Source organism: Mobula hypostoma, chromosome 18 (genome assembly GCF_963921235.1).
Source record: "Mobula hypostoma chromosome 18, sMobHyp1.1, whole genome shotgun sequence".
NCBI lineage: Eukaryota > Metazoa > Chordata > Chondrichthyes > Myliobatiformes > Myliobatidae > Mobula > Mobula hypostoma.
Genome location: NC_086114.1, coordinates 35,805,802 through 35,823,816, shown reverse-complemented (window position 1 = coordinate 35,823,816; position 18,015 = coordinate 35,805,802). Strand labels below are relative to the sequence as shown.

Genomic DNA, 18,015 nt, shown 5'->3' with positions numbered 1-18,015 from the left:
TACACTGTTAGTTTTGATATGGCACTTTATCAAATGTCTTCTAAAAATCCCAAGTATGGAGAGCCATTTGAATCTTTTATTTTGTTTTCTGCAATACTTAACTTTGAATGTTTTAAAATATTGTGTCTTTTGATTTTAGATTTCTTCTTCATTCAAAAATTTGGACCCTTTTGGCACTGGGCAGATACTTCCACCTCTAGATATTCCTCAGAAAGCAGTTCAGCCCACTGTGATCCTTCCCTTGAAAAAGCCTCCCAAGTGGATCAGGAGACCCGTTGGAGCATCATTTGCTGTGAGTCAGACCAGTTTTAGCATTGGTCTTGTCGTTTTCCTTTCTTAATAATTCACTATACAGGTGTCCCCGGCTTTTCGAATGTTTGCTTTACAAAACCTCACTGTTACAAAAGACCTCCATTAGTACCCTGTTTTCGCTTTCAGAAGGTGTTTTCACTGTTACGAAAAAAATCAGCGCACAATAAAAGGCAGTGCGTGCCCCGAGCAGCTGCTCTCCCCGGGATTCGGAACGGCTTTCTCGCCGGCATTGCTGAAACACGTGCCTATGAGCAGCCGTTTGCAAGATGAGTTCTAAGGTGTCGGAAAAGCCTAAAAGAGCTCGTTAGGGTGTTACACTTAGCGTAAAACTAGACATAATTAAGTTTCGATCATGGTGAACTAAGTAAGGACAAGTTTGGCTTGTGGAAGCTGACGAAGATGATGTTGAAAAGGTTTTGGCATCCCATAACCAAGAACTGATAGATGAAGAGCTGATGCAATTGTAAAAGGAAAGGATAACAATCGAAACCGAATTCAGTAGTGAAAGTGAAGCAGCTGCGTGAGATTTTCGCTGCAATGATAAAGTACGACTTTAATTTTGAGAGGGTACGTCGGTTTAGGGGATATTTGCAGGGTGGTTTGAGTGCTTACAAAGAACTGTATGATAGAAAATGCGCGAGGCTCAGCAGTCAAGCAAGCCTTCCACATCAGCCACAGCAGACAACGAACCTCGACCTTCGACATCGAAGCGGGCAGTCATAGGAGAACATGAGCTGCCTGCTCTAATGGAAACAGACGACGAGGTGACACCCCAGTGTCCCACCAATCCAACCCCCGGGCCACGGACAGATACTGATTTGCGGAGAATGCAGCAGTAGCCGGGAGGCACACAGCACATCTTTAAGAAAAAAGCCGAAATAAACATGCTAATTAATTAGGTGTCGCCCGACACGTAATTGTCGGCCCAGATCAGAGGCGATGCAATCGACAATCGGCACTGATCTGGGCGGACAATTATGTGTCGGGCGGCTCCTAATTAATTAGCTTGTTTATTTTGGCTTTTTTCTTAAAGATGTGCTGTGTGCCTCCCGGCTACCGCTGCATTCCTGCATGCTTCGTGGATCGATATTGGTCGGTGACCCGGAGGGTGGGGGCCACTGCACCAGCCAAACTCCGACAACTCGGCCTAACACACCATCATCACTGTGCGCCGCACTTTCCCAGTTCCAGTAAGTGATACTACACTGTACATACATTATTTCTACTTTATATAGGCTGTGTATTTTTACGTGTTATTTGGTATGATTTGGCAGCTTCATAGCTTAAAGGTTACTGGAGAGAGTGTTTTTGCCAACAGCCCTTGTGTGAGATTTTCGCTTCGGAGAACAATGCTGGCAATGATTGTGGAAAAATATTTCTACTTTATATAGGTTGTGTATTTATCATATCATTCCTGCTTTTACTATATGTTGTTGTTATTTTAGGTTTTATGTGTTATTTGGCATGATTTGGTAGGTTATTTTTGGGTCTGCGAACACTCACAAAATTTTCCCATATAAATTAATAGTAATTGCTTCTTCGCTTTACGACATTTCGGCTTACGAACCGTTTCATAGGAACACTCTACCTTCGGATGGCGGGGGAAACCTGTATTGAGATTTTGTTATTTATGAAAACGTAAGACTGTTAGAGAATAATATGCTCCAGGTCTTGTTGTTATGTACAAACAAGTTGAGAGAATTTGTATTTTTCACTGTCTTTTGCTACTGCATTTTCATTTGCAGTTCGGAGGAAAGTTGATTACTTTTGCCAACTCCAAAGCTGCTGCTCCACAGGTACAGCAGCCTGTTTCACGCCAGGTCTTTGTTAGTGTGGTTACTACGGAAACAGAGTTTTTGCGCCGTTCAAATGAGTTACAGACTGCACTCCGGTCAGAGGCATTTATCCATTACTGTCAGTCCAAGATTAATGTTGCTGGAACAGAATTTGAAAAGAACATCTGGAACTTTTTAAAGGTGCGTACTGTTTAGCAAGTTCTTATAAATGCTAAAATTTGCTGGATAAGAACAGTAAAAATTGACGTCATTGAAATTGTTCCTAAAGGATATATAACAAAATCCTTTTTAGTGCACACAAATGTCAAAGTACTGGATGATCACCCTTCTTAGCTTGCTTTAAATGGGAGTACAGCTTCTTTCAGTACTAATCAGAATATTAATTATATTGCAATTTAAAATGCTTGACACAGACTCAGTTGAATGGTTTGTATCTGAGCCATAATACTCATTGACTCTTATGTTTAAGTATAGATTGTGCACAGAAACATCTTGTTGTTTGACTAGCCAAACATACTTGAATTTTAACCAACAAGATCAGAATCAGTTTTATTATTGCTAACATAATAGAAACATAGAAAACCTACAGCACAATACAGGCCCTTTGGCCCAAAAAGCTGTCCCAAACATGTCCTTACCTTAGAACTACCTAGGGTTACCCACAGCCTTCTATTTTTCTAAGCTCCATGTACCTATCCAAGAGTCTCTTAAAAGACCCTATCGTTTCCGCCTCTACCACCGCCGACGGCAGCCCATTCCATGCACTCACCACTCTGCGTAAAAAGCTTACCCCTGACATCTCCTCTGTATCTACTTCCAAGGACCTTAAAAGTATGCCTCCTCATGCTAGCCATTTCAGCCCTGGGAAAAAGCCTCTGACTATCCACGCGATTAGTGCCTCCCAATATCTTATATACCTCTATCAGGTCACCTCTCATCCTCTGTTGCTCCAAGAAGAAAAGGCTGAGTTCACTCAACCTATTCTCATAAGGCATACTCCCCAATCCAGGCAACATCCTTGTAAATCTTCTCTGCACCCTCTGTATGGTTTTCATATCCTTCCTGTAGTGAGTTGACCAGAATTGAGCACAATACTCCAAGTGGGGTCTGACCAGGGTCCTATATAGCTGCAACATTACCTCTCGGCTCTTAAACTCATCCCACGGTTGATGGAGGCCAATGCATCGTGTGCCTTCTTAACCACAGCCTTGCAGCTTTGAGTGTCCAATGGACTTGGACCCCAAGATCGCTCTGATCCTCCACACTGCCAAGAGTTTTACCATTCATGCTATATTCTGCCATCATATTTGACCTACCAAAATGAACCACCTCACACTTATCTGCGTTGAACTCCATCTGCCACTTCTCAGCCCAGTTTTGCATCCTATCAATATCCTGTTGTAACCTCTGACAGCCCTCCACACTATCCACAACACCCCCACCCTTTGTGTTATCAGCAAATTTACTAACCCATCCCTCCACTTCCTCATCCAGGTCATTTATAAAAATCACAAGGAGTAGGGGTCCCAGAACAGATCCCTGAGGCACACCACTGGTCACCGACCTCCATGCAGAATATGACCCATCTACAACCACTGTTTGCCTTCTGTGGGCAAACCAGTTCTGGATCCACAAAGCAATGTCTCCTTGGATCCCATGCCTCCTTACTTTCTCAATAAGCCTTACATGGGTACTTTATCAAATGCCTTGCTGAAATTCATATACATTACATCTACTGCTCTACCTTCATCAACGTGTTTAGTCACATCCTCAGGAAATTCAATCAGGCTCGTAAGCCACGATCTGCCTTTAACAAAGCCATGCTGACTATTCCTAATCATATTATGCCTCTCCAAATGTTCATAAATCCTGCCTCTCAGGATCTTCTCCATCAACTTCCCAACCACTAAAGTAAGACTCACTGGTCTATAATTTCCTACTCCCTTTCTTGAATAAGGGAACAACATCTGCAACTCTTCAATCCTCCGGAACCTCTCCCGTCCTCATTGATTATGCAAAGATCATCGCCAAAAGCTCAGCAATCTCCTCCCTCACTTCCCACAGTAGCCTGGGGTACATCTCATCTGGTCCTAGAGACTTATCCAACTTGATGCTTTCCAAAAGCTTCAGCACATCCTCTTCCTTGATATCTACATGCTCAAGCTTTTCAGCCCGCTGCAAGTTATCCCTACAATCGCCAAGATCCTTTTCCGTAGTGAATACTGAAGCAAAGTATTCATTAAGTACCTCTGCCATCTCCTCTGGTTGCATACACACTTTTCCACTGTCACACTTGATTAGTCCTATTCTCTCATGTCTTATCCTCTTGGTGTTCACATACTTGTAGAATGCCTTGGGGTTTTCCTTAATCCTGTCCACCAAGGCCTTCTCATGGCCCTTTCTGGCTCTCCTGATTTCATTCTTAAGCTCCTTCCTGCTAGCCTTATAATTTTCAAGATCTCTATCATTACCTAGTTGTTTGAACCTTTTGTAAGCTCTTCTTCTTGACTAGATGTATAACAGCCTTTGTACACCACGGTTCCTGTACCCTACTGTCCTTTCCCTGTCTCATTAGAATGTACCAATGCAGAACCCCATGCAAATATCCCCTGGACATTTGCCACATTTCTTCTGTACGTTTCCCTGAGAACATCTGTTCCCAATTTATGCTTCTAAGTTCCTGCCTGATAGCTTCATATTTCCCCTTACTCCAATTAAACGTTTCCCTAATTTGTCTGTTCCTATCCCTCTCCAGTGCTACGGTAAAGGAGGTAGATTTGTGATCACTATCTCCAAAATGCTCTCCCACTGAGAGACCTGACACCTGACCAGGTTCATTTCGCAGTACCAGATCAAGTACAGCCTCTCCTCTTGTTGGCTTATCTACATATTGTGTCAAGAAACCTTCTTGAACACACCTAACAAACTCCACCCCATCTAAACCCCCCACTCTAGGGAGATGCCAATCAATATTGGGGAAATTAAAATCTCCCACCACAACAACCCTTTTATTATTACACCTTTGCAGAATCTGTCTCCCTATCTGTTCCTCAATGTCCCTGTTACTTTTGGGTGGTCTGTTTAAAAAAAAAAGACACAGTAGAGTTATTGACCCCGTCCTATTCCTAACTTCCACCCACAGAGACTCCGTAGACAACCCCTCCATGACTTTCTTCTTTTCTGCAGCCGTGACACTATCCCTGATGAACAGTGCTACGCCCCCTCCTCTTTTGCCTCCCTCCCTGTCCTTTCTGAAACATCAGTAGCCATTCCTGCCCCTGAGCCATCCAAGGCTCTAATGGCCACAACATCATAGCTCCAAGTGCTGATCCACACTTTAAGCTCATCCGTTTTGTTCATAATACTCCTCACATTAAAATGGACACATCTCAAACCACCTGTCTGAGCGTGTCCTTTCTCCACTACCTGCCTTTCCTCCTTTTCGCACTGTTTCCAAGCTTTCTCTATTTGTGAGCCAACCTCCCTTTCCTCCGTCATTTCAGTTCAGTTCCCACCCCCCAGCAATTCCAGTTTAAACTCTCCCCAATAGCCTTAGCAAACCTCCTCTCCAAGATATTGGTCCCCCTGGGATTCAAGTGCAACCTGTCCTTTTTGTACAGGTCACACCTGCCCTATAAGAGGTCCCAATGATCCAGAAATCTGAATCCCTGCCCCCTGCTCCAATCCCTCAGCCATGCATCCATCCTCCACCTCATTCTATTCCTATACTCACTGTCACGTGGCACAGGCAGTAATCCTGAGATTACTACCTTTGAGATTCTGTTTCTCAACTTCCTTCCTAACTCCCTGTAGTCTGTTTTCAGGATCTCCTCCCTCTTCCTACCTGTGTCATTGGTACCAATACGTACCACGACCTCTGGCTGTTCTCCTTCCCACTTCAAGGTTTCGTGGACACGATCAGAAACACCCTGGACCCTGGCACCTGGGAGGCAAGCTGCCATCCGCGTTTCTTTCCTGCGTCCACAGAATCGCCTGTCTGACCCCCTAACTATAGAGTCCCCTATCACTGCTGCCACCCTCTTCCTTTTCGTACCCTTTTGAGCAATCACTCCTGGTTGCTTCCTCGTCACTGATTATACTGCTGTTAATAGATTTGCTAATAACAGCAGTATCATCGGTGAATTTATAGATGGTATTTGAGCTGTACCTAACCATGCGTTTATTAGTGTAGAAAGAGCGACCACTGTTGCTTCCCCCAGGTAGGCCGTCTCCCCCAACAGTACTCAAACAGGAGTGTTTATTGTTAAGGGGGACAGCCACTGGGGTACTCTCTAGCATCTGCCTCCTGACCTTCCCTCTCCTGACTGTTACCCACTTACCTGTCTCCCCAGGGCCCAGAGTGACCACCTGCCTATAGCTCCTCTCTATTACTTCCTCACTTTCCCTGACCAGATGAAGGTCATCGAGCTGCATCTCCAATTTCCTAATTGCAGTCCCTGAAGAGCTGCATCTCGATACACCTGTTGCAGGTGTGGCTGTCCAGGAGGCTGCGAGTCTCCCGGACCTCCCACATCTGACACCAAGACAGAAAACCAGCCTCACACACATACTTTCTGTCAGTACTCTACACAAGCAACCTACCTCGCCTCGATCCTTTATCGCCAAAGCCTCATTGAGCCATAGTCTTCCTACTCTGTCTCCCTCTACTCCGACACCCGGTGTATAAATCTGTCTTTTTAGACTGTTCTCACTGGCTAACCTCCATGCGCTTGCACAGTCGTGCCCCGTTCAAACCGCTGAAGAAATAACCGTCACCTTTTGAACTCTTCTCATGTTTAAAATCATAAAATTTGTGGTTTTGCAAGTCATACAATGCAAGGCATAAAATTGCTCTAAGTTATAAAAGTAAATAGTGCAAAAGGCGAATAATAAGGTTGTGTTCATGTTTTCATGGATCATTCAGAAATTTGAGTGTGCATCCTCAAGCTCGTGTACCTCTCTGATAATAGTAACACGAAGGGTGTACGTCCCAGATGATGGATGCCACCTTCTTGAGGCACAACCTCTTAAAGATGTTCTTGATGGCAGGGAGGTCTGTTCTTGTAATGGATCTGACTGAGTCTGCAACCCATTGCAGTCTCTGACAAACCTGTGCATTGGAGTCTCCATACCAGGTTGAAATGCAGCCAGTTAGAAAGCTCTCCACCATATGTCTAGTGCAGGGGTTCCCAACCTGGGGTCCTTGGAACCTTGCTTAAAGGTAATGGTCCATGGTGTAAAAAAAGATTGGGAATCCTTGGTCTATAGGAATTTTTAAAAGTCTTTGTTTGCATATCAAATTTCAAACTCCCTAACAGAGTAGATCCTTTGGCATGTCTTCTTTGTGATTAGAAACATAGAAACATAGAAAATAGGTACAGGAGTAGGCCATTCGGCCCTTCGAGCCTGCACCGCCATTCAGTATGATCATGGCTGATCATCCAACTCAGAACCCCGCCCCAGCCTTCCCTCCATACCCCCTGATCCCTTTAGCCACAAGGGCCATATCTAACTCCCTCTTAAATATAGCCAATGAACTGGCCTCAACTGTTTCCTGTGGCAGAGAATTCCACAGATTCACCACTCTCTGTGTGAAGAAGTTTTTCCTAATCTCGGTCCTAAAAGGCTTCCCCTTTATCCTCAAACTGTGACCCCTCCTTCTGGACTTCCCCAACATCGGGAACAATCTTCCTGCATCTTACCTGTCCAATCCCTTTAGGATTTTATACGTTTCAATAAGATCCCCCCTCAATTTTCTAAATTCCAATGAGTATAAGCCTAGTTGATCCAGTCTTTCATCATATGAAAGTCCTGCCATCCCAGGAATCAATCTGGTGAACCTTCTTTGTATTCCCTCTATGGCAAAGATGTCTTTCCTCAGATTAGGGGACCAAAACTGCATACAATACTCTAGGTGTGGTCTCACCAAGGCCTTGTACAACTGCAGTAGTACCTCCCTGCTCCTGTACTCGAATCCTCTTGCTATGAATGCCAGCATACCATTCGCCTTTTTCACCGCCTGCTGTACCTGCATGCCCACTTTCAATGACTGGTGTATAATGATACCCAGGTCTCATTGCACCTTCCCTTTTCCTAATCGGCCACCATTCAGATAATAATCTGTTTTCCTGTTTTTGCCACCAAAGTGGATAACCTCACATTTATCCACATTAAATTGCATCTGCCATGAATTTGCCCACGGACCTAACCTATCCAAGTCACTCTACATACTCTTAGCATCCTCCTCACAGCTAACACTGCCACCCAGCTTCATGTCATCCGCAAACTTGGAGATGCTGCATTTAATTCCCTCGTCTAAGTCATTAATATATATTGTAAACAACAACTGGGGTCCCAGCACTGAGCCTTGCGGTACCCCACTAGTCACTGCCTGCCATTCTGAAAAGGTCCCGTTTATTACCACTCTTTGCTTCCTGTCTGCCAACCAATTCTCTATCCACATCAATACCTTACCCCCAATACCGTGTGCTTTAAGTTTGCACACTAATCTCCTGTGTGGGACCTTGTCAAAAACCTTTTGAAAATCCAAATATACCACATCCACTGGTTCTACCCTATCCACTCTACTAGTTACATCCTCAAAAAATTCTATGAGATTCGTCAGACATGATTTTCCTTTCACAAATCCATGCTGACTTTGTTTGATTGCATCAATGTGTCGGGCCCTGTGTAGATCCTCTTAATAAGTTGGTGCCTAGGAACTTAAACTGACCACCCTTTTCATTGCTGTTCCCTTAAGGAGGATTGATGTGTTTTCTCCTGACTTCCTTTTCTTGAATGAAACAGTGAGTTTGTTGTTGCGACCCCACTTAATCAGCCAATCCATCTCACTCCTGATTGCTTCCTCGTTGCTGATTATACTGCTGTTAATAGATTTGCTAATAACAGCAGTATCATCGGTGAATTTATAGATGATGTTTGAGCTGTACCTAACCATGCGTTTATTAGTGTAGATAGAGTAGAGCAGTGGGCCAGGTATGCATTCTTGAGGTGATTCTGTGTTGATTGCAGGCTAAGATAGCTTGATAATAGCTCTCAAACACAAGGAAATCTGCAGATGCTGGAAGTTCAAGCAACACACACAAAATGCTGGTGGAACGCAGCAGGCCAGGCAGCATCCATAGGAAGAAGCACAGTCGACGTTTCAGGCCGAGACCCTTCGTCAGGACCTCGTCCAGTGAGTCCTGACGAAGGGTCTCGGCCTGAAAGCTCTGTCTTCTCTCATTTAAAAATGGGATTGACTTAAAACAGCCTGGGACCTGATTGCTAAAAAAAAATACATTCACACAGGAGCTTTCTACAGCGAATTGCACCTCTGTTTTTAAAAAAAACTCAAAAATTGAGCTGAAGGAAGAGATGATAATTAGAGACCAGAAGCTATGTGAGAAGTAAAGGGTAGTAAATATTTTTGCAAAGATTGAGGGTCTTAGGACAAAAGGGTCAGCATGTGTGATGCAGGAGACTGGAATGATGTGATGTAAAAGTGAAAGGTACAGACAGTCAAGATTATAAAACACTCAGAAAATGGAAGTACATAAAGTACATTGCAGAAGTTTGAACATAACGATGTAATTGGGAAAAACTTCAGATCCAGATCATTTATTCCATTTGTCTTGAAACCAGTAATTATTTTTGGATGGTATTGCATGTTGTATTTCTTGTCAAAAATCTCATTAGAAAACAATTGAAATCACTGAAGAAGAGAATAACAATATTGTTGGGGAAAAAGTTACTTACTAGAGCTGGAGCAGAGAAAATAATTAATTGTTCTTCATAGCAAGGGTTTTGAGTTTGGAATTTACACAACTAAATGTCATCTCAGCCAGTGGGTCTATGTTTTAAATATAGAAACATAGAAAATCTACAGCACAATATAGGCCCTTCGGCCCACAAAGCTGTGCCAAACATGTCCTTACCTTAGAAATTACCTAGGATTACCCATAGCCCTCTGTTTTTCTGAGCTCCATGTACCTGTCCAGGAGTCTCTTAAAAGGCTCCTGCTCCACAAGGCGAGGGAAGAGATTGCTGAGCCTCTGGCTAGGATCCTTATGTCCTCATTGTCCACGGGAATGGTACTGGAGGATTGGAGGGAGGTGAATGTTGTCCCCTTGTTCAAAAAAGGTAGTAGGAATAGTCTGGGTAATTATAGACCAGTGAGCCTTACGTCTGTGGTGGGAAAGCTGTTGGAAAAGATTCTTAGAGATAGGATCTATGGGCATTTTGAGAATCATGGTTTGATCAGGGACAGACAGCATGGCTTTGTGAAGGGCAGATCGTGTCTAAAGCCTGATTTATACTTCTGCATCAACGTGACGCCGTAAGTACTGCGTCGCTGCAAACCCTACACCAGGGCCTCCGTTGCTGCGCCGCGCACCTCTCCCAAAATGTAACTGCACGTCGCAGCAACGCAGACCGTAAGAACTGTGATTGATCCGCTTGGTAGCATTGCATTTCATCCTACGCTGCAATAGCTTCCCATTGGGCGACTGAAGGGCAGGGAAGGAACTCTGGCTGCAGTGCTTTCCATAAAACCTTACAGACCTCCGAAATTATGGAGGACACATTTCGCTTTTACGAAAAAAGATGCTCGCTTCTTGTTTACCCTGAGAAAGACTATCATGACCATGAAGCCTTGCATGGGCAGGTGTGTGCGCATGCGTGACCTGCGCGAATTGCAGAGCAACACAGACACACCAACGCACAAGTACAAATGGCTCACAACGCGCGTAGGCTACGGTGTCGAGTTGATGCAGAAGTATAAATCAGGCTTTACAAGCCTGACAGCATTCTTTGAGGAGGTGACCAAGCATATAGATGAGGGTAGTGCAGTGGATGTGATCTACATGGATTTTAGTAAGGCATTTGACAAGGTTCCACATGGTAGGCTTATTCAGAAAGTCAGAAGGCACGGGATCCAGGGAAGGTTGGCCAGGTGGATTCAGAATTGGCTTGCCTGCAGAAAGCAGAGGGTCGTGGTGGAGGGAGTACATTCGCATTGGAGGGTTGTGACTAGTGGTGTCCCACAAGGATCGGTTCTGGGAACTCTACTTTTTGTGATTTTTATTAACGACCTGGATATGGGGGTAGGAGGGTGGTTTGGCAAGTTTGCAGACGACACAAAGGTTGGTGGTGTTGTGGATAGTGCAGAGGATTGTTGAAAATTGCAGAGAAACATTGATAATTTGCAGAAGTGGGCTGAGAAGTGGCAGATGAGTTCAACCCGGAGAAGTGTGAGGTGGTACACTTTGGAAGGACAAACTCCAAGGCAGGGTACAAAAGTAAATGGCAGGATACTTGGTAATGTGGAGGAGCAGAGGGATCTGGGGGTACATGTCCACAGATCCCTGAAAATTGCCTCACAGGTAGATAGGGTAGTTAAGAAAGCTTATGGGGTGTTAGCTTTCATAAGTCGAGGGATAGAGTTTAAGAGTCGCGAGGTAATGATGCAGCTCTATAAAACTCTGGTTAGGCCACACTTGAAGTACTCTGTCCAGTTCTGGTCTCCTCATTATAGGAAGGATGTGGAAGCATTGGAAAGAGTACAGAGGAGATTTACCAGGATGCTGCCTGGTTTAGAGAGTATGTATTATGATCAGAGATTAAGGGAGCTAGGGCTTTTCTCTTTGGAGAGAAGGAGGATGAGAGGAGACATGATAGAGGTATACAAGATATTGAGAGGAATAGATAGAGTGGACAGCCAGTGCCTCTTCCCCAGGGCACCACTGCTCAATACAAGAGGACATGGCTTTAAGGTAAGGGGTGGGAAGTTCAAGGGGGATATTAGAGGAAGGTTTTTTACTCAGAGAGTGGTTGGTGCGTGGAATGCACTGTCTGAGTCAGAGGTGGAAGCAGATACACTAGTGAAATTTAAGAGACGACTAGACAGGTATATGGAGGAATTTAAGGTGGGTGGTTATATGGGAGGCAGGGTTTAAGAGTCAGCACAACATTGTGGGCTGAAGGGCCTGTACCGTGCTGTACTATTCAATGTTTTATTTATCCACCTCCACCACTGTTGCCAGCAGCCCATTCCACGCACTCACCACTCTCTGCGTAAAAAAAAACCTACCCCTGACATCTCTGTACCTACTTCCAAGTACCTTAAAACTGTGTCCTCTTGTGCTAGCTATTTCAGCCCTGGGAAGAAGCTTCTGACTATCCACACGAACAATGCTTCTCATCATCTTATACTCCTCTATCAGGTCACCTCTCATCCTCCGCGTCACTCCAAGGAAAAAAGGCCAAATTCACTCAACCTATTCTCATACGGCATGCTCCCCTATCCAGGCAACATCCTTGTAAATCTCCTCTGCACCCTTTCTATGGTTTCCACATCCTTCCTATCGTGAGGCGACTAGAACTGAGTACAGTACTCCAAGTGGGGTCTGACCAGAGTCCTATATAGCTGCAACATTACCTCTCAGCTCCTAAACTCAATCCCATGATTGATGAGGGCCAGTGCTTTCTTAACTACAGAGTCAACCTGCACAGCAACTTTGAGTGTCTAAAAGTGTTTATTTTATATAAACTTCTGTTAATAGGCAATTAAATATAATTTCTGTTTTCATGTGAATGCCTAATACCTTCAAACTTGTTTAGAGATTTAAAAAATGTATTTTTCTGACAAAGCAGTCTGTGCTTGACAGTAGTATTAATCTGTTTTTTTTCTGAGCTACGAATCTACAAACAAAAAATGGATGTGAAAGAATTTCCTGAAATTCCTGCAATTATTTGAATAGGCAGATATTGCTCATAGTAGATTAGCTGTTCCAGAATCTGATTTTCAAACAATTTCTGTTATTTTTTTATTTTCTAGCCCATTTCAAATTTTTTGTCATCTTCTCTGAGGAGCCCTCTTAGAGTAATGTTTATCATGTGTGCATTGCCTTGTCCTCTTGTCTGTTCCATAAGTACAACCTAACAAAAAAGAGGTTAAAATGTTTTAAATATTTGTTTCCCATTCCTCCAGGTAAATTTTGAACAAGATCCTCGTACAAAATACTTGAATCTGCTTGGCTACAGTAAGGAAGGGCTGGAAAAAAAGGTAACATATTTTAAAAAATTTGATTAACTGAAGTTACCTGGTGAGGTTCAGTTCTGTAGATTTGCTGATTTATATTGTTTGTGAATATTAGTATAAGGGAGCTTAAGGCTAATTATCAAAATTCCATCTTTCTGCATCCATGCAAGAAAAGATATTGACTAATTGGGGAAGACCAGCCTTTCTTGTAGAAGAAAGAAGCTAAATATTTTTGTTTGAAATTGAGCTGGTTAATCCCACTGAAAGTTTCTTTCAAGCTATTTCTTTTGTTCTGTAAGTACATCCATTTCTAGTATCTTGTTTTGCTTGCTCCTGCACTTCATGGCATTTTCTCTCTTTCATTATGTTTGCTCTGTGTCCCACTTGTGTTCCCTTTTAACATTAAGTGATAAACCTGCTGCTTGTTATACATTCTTTAATGCCTGCTTGGTCTTTTGGTATCATTTTTCCATTTCTCATGTTGTCTGCCTTTGACTAGTTCAACAATGTATTTTATGCTTTATCCCAATTCTTTATCAATGTTAATAACTAAGCTCCACATTCAAATTGCTATTTCCAGATCACATCAAGTCTAGGCAACAGTACACGACTGAAGAATCTACAAGTGGAGAATAATGAGCGAATGCAGAAGATGCCGGGAGTCTCTAGTCAGGTATAACAGTTGGTTGCAGTTTTCTCAAAGCTTATCTGATATTGATGCCAATTACTTGCATGGCAATGTTTGGCAGCGGCATGCTTTCTTTGAAAAAGGAAAATTGCACTGGAGGTCATTCAGTTCATTTGCCAGCCAGAAGGTTTAACATTGTTGCAGAGTAGTGAAGCTGAAATGTAAAATCAAAATGCAACTGCTGAAGCTGCATGGATAAGTGTTAATAAATCTATAGATGCTGGAAATCTGAAATAAAATAGATGCTGGAAATACTCAGTAGGTCAGACTGAGTAATTGTGATTGACCATCTACATTGTGGTATCTAAGCTGCTGTTGTTGACTGAAACTTTTCACAGGAATAGGAGAATGCCAGTCAACTTTTGAGCCTGCTCTATTATTGAATTTCCATCTTGGCTGATATGTACTGCATTTCAGCTTCCTTGATATCCTTACCTAACAAATTGCTGCCAACTCCTGTGGAGCAACCCCATTAACCCCTATTCCAACTCGTCTTATTCCCCTTTTACCTCACGGCTTCCCTCATACATGCCCATTCCTTTTACTGTTGTCATACACGAAGGAGTAATTTTAAGCAGCTTTTAACTTACCAGCGCATCTATGGGATATACCAACTCCATACAGACAACATCTGAGGTCCGAGCCCAACATGGGTCATTGGAGCTCTTGAGGCAACAGCATTGATCACAGCATGCTGCCAAAGTAATTCTTGAAGTCTACTAAGAATAATAGTTCTTCACTTCACCAAGAACAATAGTTTACCCATTGAGTAGTCTATTGAATTTTGTAATTACTGTATAATTAACCTTTGCATTGCACCCTAACCATCGAAAGGAAATAAAAGCCAAAGTTGACAGGAAACCCCAGGTATTGTGCTTGTAAATCTGCATTGTTCCTCTTTCCAGGTCCATTTATATTTCCTGAGATACATACACAAAGTGCTGCAGAGCAAGCAACATTAATGGAGAAGACATTATGGCCCTATACTCTTCATGTCCTGATAAGGATGAATTGAGGTTTACATAAAATACATTGAGGGTCAGCCAGCCGGGTTCAGGTTCAAGTTTAATTGTCATTCATCTATACATGAATACCCGTGAATCCAGGGGATAAGATGCAAAACGTAGTACCAACACACACCACAAGGCACACACAACACATATAAGATATCATTAAAATACAGTCATACAAAAAATGTATAGTCAAATACCCTGAGTCCATGACTGCTGCCGTCGTTGTGGCTATCCCTCGAGGTCGAGGATGATGGTCTTTGTTGTGAGGAATGGCCCACAGAGCGAAGGTGCCTGTGCGTGTATTTGTTTAACGTGTACTTGATGTTGCACTTCAAGAAGCACATGATACTTCACAAATCAACCAACTGATTCCAATGGCATGGAAACCACGACGATTGGAGCTAATGGATTTGTTGCAGCCTTCATCCGCCTTCACAGCCGTTGAGTTCGAAGTAACTTCGTCTGCCTGTTCCACCGTTGAGGTCTTGGTTGGATTTTTCTTTGTCAGGGACCTCACCCTTGACCTTATCACCATGGGTGACCCTACCAGGAGCATAGCTCCAGACGGTATTGCTCTCGGGATCACGGGACCACACAAGCTTCTCCACCACGACAGGGTGACAATCCATGGAGAAGACTGTTGCAGCAGTCTGCCATCACACACAATACGGCTTGTCTTCTGCCGAGTGAACACTGGGGGCAGTACTGACTCCAGTTTGGACACTGTGCACACTGCCTCTGGTGAAGCACACTGACTCTGCCTCTCTCCTAGGCAGCTATAAACAGGCGACACCATGGCTTGAGGCCAGCCCTCGCTGCGACCAAGACAACACAGCTCGCCCATTGTCTGCCAGTAAATCAGTGAATCAGACTTGCAGCACTCCACATTAACGATGTCCAACAGATCACACGAAAAGTGACTAAGCGGATCACTCGCTGTTAGACTGCCCACCGCCTTTGTGCACTGACTCCTCCGACATAGACAGCGGCACAATCTGCACCAAGCTCAGCTCCTTCAGTTTCTGCACCAGCAAGCAACTCATTGATTGGCTAGACCTGGTATTTAAAGTTCTTAATGTCCAGCAGGGTCTTGTGATCATAATAAATATGTATAAAATAGTGAATTACACCTTTGGATGACCCCATAGAAGCTTCTGCAATCAAATGTGCCGCCATCTTACCAGAAGCCTGACTGGTAGTATACCACAGTGCTGGTACAGTTACTGTTATATGCATTTGAATATGAGTGCAAGTTGTATGATTGATACATTTGCAAATGACACAAGAATCGGAAGTAATAGTGAAGAGGATAGTCTTAGGTGGCAGGATGATATTAATCAGATAGCAGAGCATTGGCAGATGGAGCTTAATCCTGATAAGTGTGAAGTGATGCTGTTTGAGAATTAATGGTAGAATATAATTAATGGTGGGGCCTCAGAAGATATTGAGAAACAGTGTATGGTAAAGGATATTTGAAGATGGCAGCACAGTAGTGAAGAAGCCAGATGAAATATTTCATTATCAAGGGAACAAGCAAGAAAAGCAGGGAAGTTGTAGTACAATGTTATGCAATAGTTGAAGTGCTGTGTATAGTTCTTTCATCATACCATAGGAAGCACATGATTGCATTGAAGACAGTGTAGAGGAGATTCATCAAGAAATCACCTGGGATGGAATGTTATATTTCTGTGAAGAGACGTGGTTGGCTGAGTTATTTTCGTTAGAGAGAAGACTTAGGAGGTCGTCATAGAGGTATCATTAGCCTCTACTTCTTCAGGAGTTTGCAGAGGTCCACCATGTCAACAAAAACCTCGGCAAACTTCTATAGATATGTGGTGGAAAGTGTGCTGACAGGCTGCATTATGGCCTGGCATGGGAACACCAATGCCTTTGAGTGGAAAATACTATAGAAGGTAGTGGATTCAGCCCAGAACATCAAGGGTAAAACCCTCCTAGCCATTGAGCCCATCTACATGAAACGTTCCTGTAGAAAAGCAGCGTCCATTAAAGATCCTCCTCACCCAGGTCATGCTCTTTTCTGGCTGTTGTCATCAGGTAGAAGGTACAAGTGCCTCAGGACTGGCACCACCAGGTTTGAGTACCGTTACTACCCCTCGACCATTAGGCTCTTGAACAAAAGGGGATAACTATACTCAGTTAACGACTCTAATAACTATACTCAGTTAACGATTTCGTGCTTGTTATTTATTGCTATTTATTTATATCTGCATTTGCACAGTTTGTTTACAGTTAACAGTTCCTAATGTTTATAGTTACTGTTCTATAGAACTGCTAAGTATGCCCACAGAAAAAGAATCTCAGGGTTGTATGTGGAGACATGTATGTACGCTGTTAATAAATTTTGCTTTGAACTTTTCATGGTGGGCTGAATGGTCTGTATGACTCTAACTCTATGACAATCTCTAATAATGTCAGGAAAGTGGGAGATTTGAATGCTAGGGTTGAAGGAGCGTGTAGAACTCATTCACAAGAGGAATGGGAAGGGCTTGAGGTGAGCTGGAGAAACTACAGAAAAATAAAAGACCAAGACTTGTGCATGGGGATCCTAAGAGTTTTGGCATGGTGGTCAGGGGAATGGAGGGAAATGACAAATTACTGTCAATTTTAAAGGCCAAAACCATGCACCCCTGATGATCCTGGAATAGTGAACAATTTTGGGGGCATTCCAGTTAAATCTTGTGAATAGCTAAATTACTTGTCCATCATAGCTGAGCTAGTCTTTCACCCATTGCATTGAGTGTATACACAAAAGGCTCAGGTGACAGAGTAAAAGTTTGAACAGCAGTAGGGACAGAATGGCTGAGCATATTCATAGCTGTAGATATCTTGGGGCAGAAAAGGCCTTTTGAGATTCTAAATATCCATGTGTAAGTGAACTGGAAAGGAGTGGATGTTTTTGGTTGGGAGAAGGAAAGAAGATGTGACTGATCTGTGATTCAAAGACATGGATAGAGAGGTTCTATCTACACTTGTATTAATGGGATTGGTGAGGCCACTGTTCAAGTGTTAAGAGAGTAATTTTGAAAACAGTTGGCATGGAGAGAGCGTTTATGTGCAAATGAGGACAAGAGGCTAATCAACATAGAGGATGTTCAGCATGATGAGAAGTCAATACTGAGACAAAATGGGAAAGTTATCTAAAAG

General features: G+C 43.2%; 1 protein-coding gene across 3 annotated transcripts in view; it reads left to right on the top strand.

Annotated features, from left to right (window-relative positions):
• The window catches only part of sec31b (SEC31 homolog B, COPII coat complex component), a 97,672-nt gene that overhangs the window by 18,893 nt on the left and 60,764 nt on the right, over positions 1-18,015 (top strand). For all 3 annotated transcript variants that reach the window (XM_063070703.1, XM_063070705.1, XM_063070704.1), the window contains 4 exons: positions 140-292; positions 2,058-2,288; positions 13,099-13,173; positions 13,730-13,822. In XM_063070703.1, the coding sequence (XP_062926773.1) occupies positions 140-292; positions 2,058-2,288; positions 13,099-13,173; positions 13,730-13,822 (552 nt within the window). The remainder of the gene's footprint in view (positions 1-139; positions 293-2,057; positions 2,289-13,098; positions 13,174-13,729; positions 13,823-18,015) is intronic.